Source organism: Bidens hawaiensis, unplaced genomic scaffold, assembly GCF_021521415.1.
Source record: "Bidens hawaiensis isolate Kalapana, Puna unplaced genomic scaffold, B.hawaiensis_p1.1 tig00034995_1, whole genome shotgun sequence".
Taxonomy (NCBI): domain Eukaryota; kingdom Viridiplantae; phylum Streptophyta; class Magnoliopsida; order Asterales; family Asteraceae; genus Bidens; species Bidens hawaiensis.
The window spans coordinates 38,165-45,892 of record NW_027496065.1 but is presented as its reverse complement, the minus strand read 5'-3'; the positions used below and the strand labels follow the sequence as shown (position 1 = coordinate 45,892).

At 40.6% G+C, this 7,728-nt stretch overlaps 1 protein-coding gene across 1 annotated transcript; it reads left to right on the top strand.

Annotated features, from left to right (window-relative positions):
• Positions 1-419: 419 nt before the first annotated feature.
• Positions 420-1,272, top strand: LOC143586823 (CEN-like protein 1). The gene is made up of 4 exons (XM_077068288.1): positions 420-623; positions 711-772; positions 892-932; positions 1,017-1,272. Exons 1-4 carry the CDS (start codon positions 423-425, stop codon positions 1,232-1,234), a joined length of 522 nt encoding a protein of 173 aa, XP_076924403.1. The 5' UTR covers positions 420-422; the 3' UTR covers positions 1,235-1,272.
• The last annotated feature ends 6,456 nt before the right edge of the window (positions 1,273-7,728 follow it).

Here is a 7,728-nt window from a genome sequence, read left to right as displayed (position 1 = left end):
AGCATACCCAAAATGATTGATAAATTTCCTTAAATGCAGCGCATAAGCGAAATTCGGCAACATTATAGATTAATCTAAGCAAAGAAGTGGAAACTAGGGAAGAAAAAAGCAATCTTTATTCGTCATTTACAATCGATACTTGAGTAACCAATAAGATTTAGGCATGTATACTTTCCTAAAATAGAATGAAGGGTATGATCAAAGAACTTTGAATAGGATCTCTTTTACAAGCACTTGGAGAGAACTTTCCAAATTTGGTAAAACTTTATGCTGCGGAATCTCTTCGGTCTTTTTAAGACCACCATATTTCTGTCTTTGTCTAATACATACTTCTTTATAAAAAGACTCATAGGCATCAAACACAACTCATACATTTCCACATAGCTAGTGTCTTAAGAACTCCATCAATCGGTGTCATCATCATGTCCAGAATGGCAGAACCACTTGCAGTAGGGAGAGTGATAGGAGAGGTGGTGGACAAATTTACACCTAGTGTTAAGTTGAATGTAACCTACAATCTCAATAAAACTGTCTGTAATGGACATGAGCTCATGCCGAATCTCATTACCACGAAACCTCGTGTTGATATTGGCGGTGAAGACATGAGATCTGCATATACCCTTGTAATCCTCTTGATCTCTAGTATTCATACATGTTTATATATTTAAATCTATGTGTGTTAACTTCGTCTTAATAATTTCGACTTGAAGATCATGACTGATCCAGATGTCCCTGGCCCAAGTGATCCTTACTTAAGAGAACATCTCCACTGGTGAGATTATTAGACTATGGTTTACATGCAGTTTTCTTATATGGTTATTATATTTATTCAAAGTACCATATAGCTATAATTTAATACAAACAAATTTTGGACCCCGTTTAATGTTACAGGATCGTTACAGACATTCCGGGTACAACCGACGCATCTTTTGGTACGTACACTTAATCATATGCATGGACCACGTTAATTTTCGTTTTATGCATTCCATGCATCAACTGAATTGCACATAATGCAGGGAGGGAGATTGTAAGCTATGAGGCACCAAAGCCGGTAATTGGGATTCATCGATATGTGTTCTTACTGTTCAAGCAGAAAACAAGAAAATCGGTGAGTCCACCGACTTCCAGAGACCGGTTCAACACTCGTAGCTTCAGTCAAGAACATGGGTTAGGGTTACCCGTTGCTGCGGTATATTTCAATGCTCAAAGAGAAAATGCCGCCCGTCGAAGATGATTACACATATGTATTGATATGTATTGTATTTGAGGTATCTCAAACATATTCATCGTATGAATTAATGTCTCAGTTATATTATGCATAATGCATATAAGCAAACTTCAATAATAAAGAAGAAAGGGAGGGATAATGTAAAATAAAGCAATAAAACTTTGATTTTGTGTATGTATCTGATTCACATTTGAAGTATTGTTATTAGGTTTGCAACTCTAATAAGCGAATGCAATATTATTCTGGTGATATTATGTTGGCTTGATTAAATATAATATATTTCTGTTAACGAATTATATATATGATAGAGTAAATAACTTGAATTTCAAATTAAGATTGAATATTATAACGGGAGAACTTATATTCAAGATGACATTAATGTATCACATTCAAATTTGTAGTACCTAGCATAATAATTTACCAGACAACATAAGAACACACGCCTGATTCAAAGACGCTCTCTTGTGAATTGAACATGTTTTGATACCTTCGTTTTCGTCTTTTTCTTCCATTGCATGTAAGATAACGAAGCTTGTAACCGAGAAAAACAGAGTTAGACATATTCATATCGTGCGTATAGGTGTGGACTGTGGGCGTGAATTGAAAAGAACAATATTTTCTTTCCGATTGCATACTACATGTGTCCCGGAAACAATGAGTAAACATGAATCTTGAGGCCACCCTACATGGGTGTGAATTAAAAGAACAATCTTTTTGCAAAACATAAACATAAACAACCTATAGTTATTAATGTAATTAGTTAGAAAAGAATCAATAAGTGTTGATGTGTTGATCTTAAAACTTCCTTTGGAACCACCTGCACTCTGAAGGATGTCAGATTCAGTTCAAGCCTGAAGAGAATGCTAATCTTAGTTGGGCAATTAGACGAATAGGGATATGATGTTTTGTTTGCTGGTGCACAATGATATAAGACGATTCCTGTTACAACTCCAGGTCTATAGTGGGTCAAAAGAACCAGTACACTGCATAGAAAGTCTCCCTAGTTGATCACTTGCTTATGATGGAGACCAAAGGATTCCAATATATTTTTCACAAATCACCAGAGTGACATATTTGTTAAAGTTGGACCAGACACCGGTAAATAGGGTCGTGATGGCATATGAGTTGAGGGTCGGTGTAGTTTTAACTGGCCTTCAGGAATATTGATGCAACTAGTGAAGAAGTGCATGCGGAGTGCAAATAAAGTGGTCAAGCCTCCTAGTGGTAGATTTTTGGGTGTGTGTAGGCTTGAGACTAGGGCAGCCAGCCCTATGCAGAGGCGTTGAAGGTCGATCAGCCGGCTCTTGCCCCTTTGTTGTCTCGGTTCAGTTTAGGCAGCAATCTTTTTTTACGAATTTCTTGTTTAGAAAACTGTTAACCCTATGTATATATAGGCAAATGTACTCTTTAATTATTATCACCTCAGAATTACAATCTATCTAGTTGTAGTCCGAGTTAGGTCGATCAGATTACACCGAACCACATTATCTCTCATGTTATTTACTTTCTATACTGTTAGTATTTTGAGTTGTGTATGCGTGTGATGTCTGATCCGATCAGTTCCAAAGCAACCAGAAATCAACCACCAGTCAGCACCATCACTGACAGCCCATGGCCCCTTGACATTGTTTCTAGGAACAGTAACAACACTATTGTTGTTGTGGTTTCTGTTATCATCTTTTTCTAACGACCTTGATACCTGCAGAGATTCGTTTTTACGACTGATCTTTAGTATGAAGTTTTATATCATTTGTTTGCTTTTAGCATAATTCATAATTCTATCTCGTTTGCTCTCAAAACCTACGAAATTTAAAAAAAAAAAGTTATATGTAAAAACCACACTAATGCATTACAAAAAATAATCACCCTGTTACATTGAGTCTGACTACTATAGATTTCTTGATGTGATTTTAAAGGTTTTGTGTTCTTCTGGTGTACAGGGCTTGACAGAGGAGGTGAGGGGTTAGAGTAGACCCGAAAAATAGCTTGGTCGATACTAAATATAAGTCTAGCTAGGCTAAGACCTAATGACTAATATACATCCTAGAATCACGAGTAGAGCAAGTGCATTATACATGAATATATCATTCGTTGAAAAAAAATTAAATGATTAGTGGGCAGTTCTCAGGAAAACGCCAATGGAAATATGTGGGACAAGAATGTGTTAATGAATTCGTAGATGATTATGCGGATGAAGAACAAATTTTTAAAATAGAGGAAGGGCACATCAATGAATTGGGATATTGAACTCGTTCATCTTTTCACAAGAGAGGTCATCGAAGTCAAGACTTATCATGACAGTGAATGCGGAATAAGAAATTCATGAATACATAGATAATGACTAAAAAGCAAAGATAAACCTATTTTGGCATGAGTTCTAACAACTAGTAGATAAATACTTTGTAACTCAAAGCATTGTTCTTTTGTATAATTAGGCAAATTGTTTAAAACATTCTATTTACAGTCATTATGCTACCGAAATTTCTATATATGAGTGAATCCTCGTCCGTTTTAGTAAAACGTATAAGAGGTATGCCTAATTACTCTACAAGACATATGCGTGTACACCGAGCTCAGCACCACGTACCCCCACCCATACCCTTCCCACTTTAGCTAGACTAATTCTTTTGAATGAACACATTTTATATATTATTACAAAGTTTTATTTAAAGAAATTATTACAAGTGTTTTTAATATTTTTACTTTACAGAAAATTTTAAATATTTTAAGTTCATTCGTTTTGCTAAAAGCTACTATATTATATATTATTGTCGGATTACTTATAACTTTACGTTAGTAACAGCTGATCAATGATATGTTGATAAACAACCATTGGTTATATATATATATATATATATATATATATATATATATATATATATATATATATATATATATGTTATAAATGATATGTCAGGGAACATTCCATCACTCTGTGATGTGGTCATCGATTAGTCAGTAATATCCTTAGATGTTACATTGGTAATACACGTCGATACTCTGTATGCATATGATTAGTAATATGTCGATAGTTAGTTAATAAAGTGGTGTTTGAAGACCTTCAGAAATATCCATCCGCCGTTCATAGTCTGGTGAAGATTTTACCCATGCCATGACTAGATTTTGTGTGGAATTTTACCCAACGACTACCATGACAACAAAGTATTTTGTCGTCACGAAAATTCCTTTGTTTACTAGTGTTTTACACTTGTATGAATTGCATGTATTTGATGCTTAATATCCTTTTGTATGCACAAAGAAAGATTAGAAAGGGGCGTAAATGTGTGAAGAGCTAATAATGACTAATTAAGATGATTCACCAGCATAAAGTTTTACCAAATTGAGAAGTGCTCAATAAGTACTTCTAAAAGTAGATCCTAGACCTTTTATCAAACCTTTCTTTCTATATTAGGAATTTATTATTGTCAAAAGCTTGTTGGTTACTAAAGCATACATGAAGAGGTAGGTCCCCGTAAAGCCCAGTTGGACTCGCAAGACTCAACTTGAAGAGGTACGTCTGCGCAAAGACCAACTGGATCCGCAGGACCCACCATGCTCAGAGAGATGAAGACCTTACACGCAGTAAGCCAGCTGTTCCCGTAGGAAAGCCTCCCTTGGTACAGTACTCTGCCTGTCCCCGCAGCTGTGGGTACAAGCCAAGAAGGAAGGCTACCCGCACTAACAGTAAGGCTACACGCATAAGGCACTAACTCTTATACTTCAGCAATGTCACCTGAAGAAGGAATGAGCAGGGCGGGAATATTCCCGCCCAAAAGAGCCAGTCCGTACGCTTCCAGAAGATCTTTTGTACTATACCTACCAAGGTATGGACAAATAGACAAGATCTGACAAAAGCAGCCCATGAACCAATCACAGGGTGACAGCTCACTGACAATAGTACGAGGAGGAGCACGCTCCAGTACAAAATGTCACTATCAGCCGTTGCCTACCCACTAACTCCCATCGTGGCACGAACGTAGCCCGTAGTTAGTGGAAAAGGAATATTATACAACTAGCCGTACCTGCTTGGAAACCTACCTTCGGCTATAAATACTCCAACACCTTGGAACGGTATCATCATCTTCTCTCTAGCTATTTCTCTCTATATACACTTATATTCAGAGCAATCTAGCCTGATTCTCACGCCGGAGGGTGGTCACAAGGAGGAAACCCCCCCCCCCCCCTTCTCAGTGACGAGCTTACGGTGTCTGTTTTGCAGATTGAGAAGAATAACCATCTTTGCCGGACCTAACCCTCGTGGGAAACATCTATTTACCCTAAGATTATCCTTAATCTGCCGGGGTCATTTAGTGTTTCTTCATTGGCGCCATCCGTGCATTAAGCTAGAACTAATTCTTTTTCTCAATTTTTTCAAACTTCTGGAAAGATGGTTAAGGTTACTCCGATGCCAAAGCCACCGAGTGACCAAGAAACTCCGGTAACAACAACCCCAGCTACTGGGGGGAACACCGGTGAATACACGATTGTTACGAACACTACCCCGGTTACCCAAGCCGGGGCAAGTGCAGTAAACAATCCTCTCCTGGGATTCATTGATACCCAGTTGGGGAAACAACAGACGAGACTTCCGCGACAAACACCAGAACAAGTTAAAGCTTGGGCGGAAGCACGTCAGAAAGAATTCCAAGCCGAGTTGGACGAACGTTTACGTTCACTCCAACAGGCCAATGACGAATTCGGAAGCCCTCGACAACAGCTCAACATGAGCAATGATTGCGAGCATTTGGATGATGAAGATTGGGAAGAATCCGACAGTGACGTAAACCCTCGTCATAAGGCGAAAGGGAAGCGTAAAGAAGCAGACTTCCACTCGAGAAGAAATTTCGAGGGAACCTTCAAACCAAAGAACACGGGAGGAAACCCACGTGACTTCTCCAAAACTTTCAGACCAACTGTTGCGAATGCGGGAACGTCCAAATTTGCAAGGGACATTGCGGAAGCAATCGCTCCAAAGAGTGCCAAATAGATGTCCAACATAGGAACTTACGATGGCATATCTGACCCGGACGATCACTTGAACAGATTTATAGCGGGGGCAACCGTCAGTAATTGGACGGAACCCACATGGTGTTACATGTTCCAGATGACCCTCGTCGGGGCAGCCAGAGCGTGGTTTGATCGTCTACCGGTCCACCACATCTATGATTGGGCAGACTTCCAGCACAAGTTCAGCCAGCACTTCAGTCAACAAAGAAAATATACTAAAGAGCAATGGACGATCCTCAACTGCATCCGAGAGGAAGACGAATCTTTGCTAGACTTCATCACTCGCTTCAACTCAAAGAAGCTAAGTCTGGGCACTATAAGCGAAGATCTTGTTCGCGCCGCTTTCATCCAGGGAGCTGAGTACCCAGAGCTCATCCGCACGTTGACAGGTAAAGATGGCATGCCATCCACGTGGGATGCCATCATGACGGCAGCTAAACGCTTTGCCGAAACGGAGAAGCAACTGGGTAGAAATCTTCCCCAAAGCACAAACCTCTACACGCAGAGAACAAGAGAAAATAACGTCCGTACCGCCCGATAAAATAAAAAGAGGAAGCTTGGTATTTGGCAGTCAAGGATAAACTTTGACACCTCATCCAGCTCTCACCCTCTCTTAGGAGGAAGGGACAACATGCACTCGTCGAACCGGAATCCCAGATGGACGCCACTCACCAAAAGCGTCACCGAGATATTTGCCACCGAGAGGCTCCCATGGCCAAAGGCTCCAATAATCCGACAGCGTCAAAACGCTGATCAGAGCAAATCCTGTGACTTCCACGAGACAAAAGGCCACACCACTGAGGAATGCACATCCTTGAAGGATGTCGTCGAAACATTCGTCAAGGATGGGAAACTCACACACCTCGTGGCGTCAATCAAGAACGGAGGGAGGAAAGACAATCGGTACAAGGGCAATAGAAGGAAGCCCGTCGACATCAGCATTCACATGGTTCACGGTAACATCAGCGGAAGAAAACGACGAACAACAGAGCCAAGTGCGTGAAAGGAAGCAGAAGTGCGCTTCCCGCGTGTGCCAGGGGGGCCCAACAAAGAAAGCCCCATAGTCATCAAAATCCAGCTAGGGCACTACATCACCTCCCGCACCCTTGCTGATAATGGCGCTTCCTCAACGGTCATGTATAGGCAGTTCTTCGACAAGCTAGACAACGAAGACAAGGAACGCCTAGAAACAGTTTACGCCTCGATGGAAGGGTTCGACGGCAGCACAAACACCACCTTGGGAATCTTATCGTTCCCCGTCACTCTCACGGACGGGAAGTACTCCCGCACAGAAGACGTGGACTTCGTTGTAATGAGGAAGCCACACCACACATACGACATTCTCTTCGGGAGACACGGGATGGCAAGATTTAATGCCGTGGTGTCTTCGGTCCATGGTATGATGAGATGGCCAACAGCTGAGGGCGTCGCGATGATCACGGGCATTCCCCATGTATGCATCGCATCCGTCTCATCTAAACCCAAACCAAAAA

Coding starts and splice junctions, on each gene's coding strand:
- LOC143586823 (XM_077068288.1), top strand. CDS start 423: ATGTCCAGAATGGCAGAACCACTTGCAGTAGGGAGAGTGATAGGAGAG. Junction 773..891: donor TTAAGAGAACATCTCCACTG/GTGAGATTATTA, acceptor TTAATGTTACAG/GATCGTTACAGACATTCCGG. Junction 933..1,016: donor TACAACCGACGCATCTTTTG/GTACGTACACTT, acceptor CACATAATGCAG/GGAGGGAGATTGTAAGCTAT.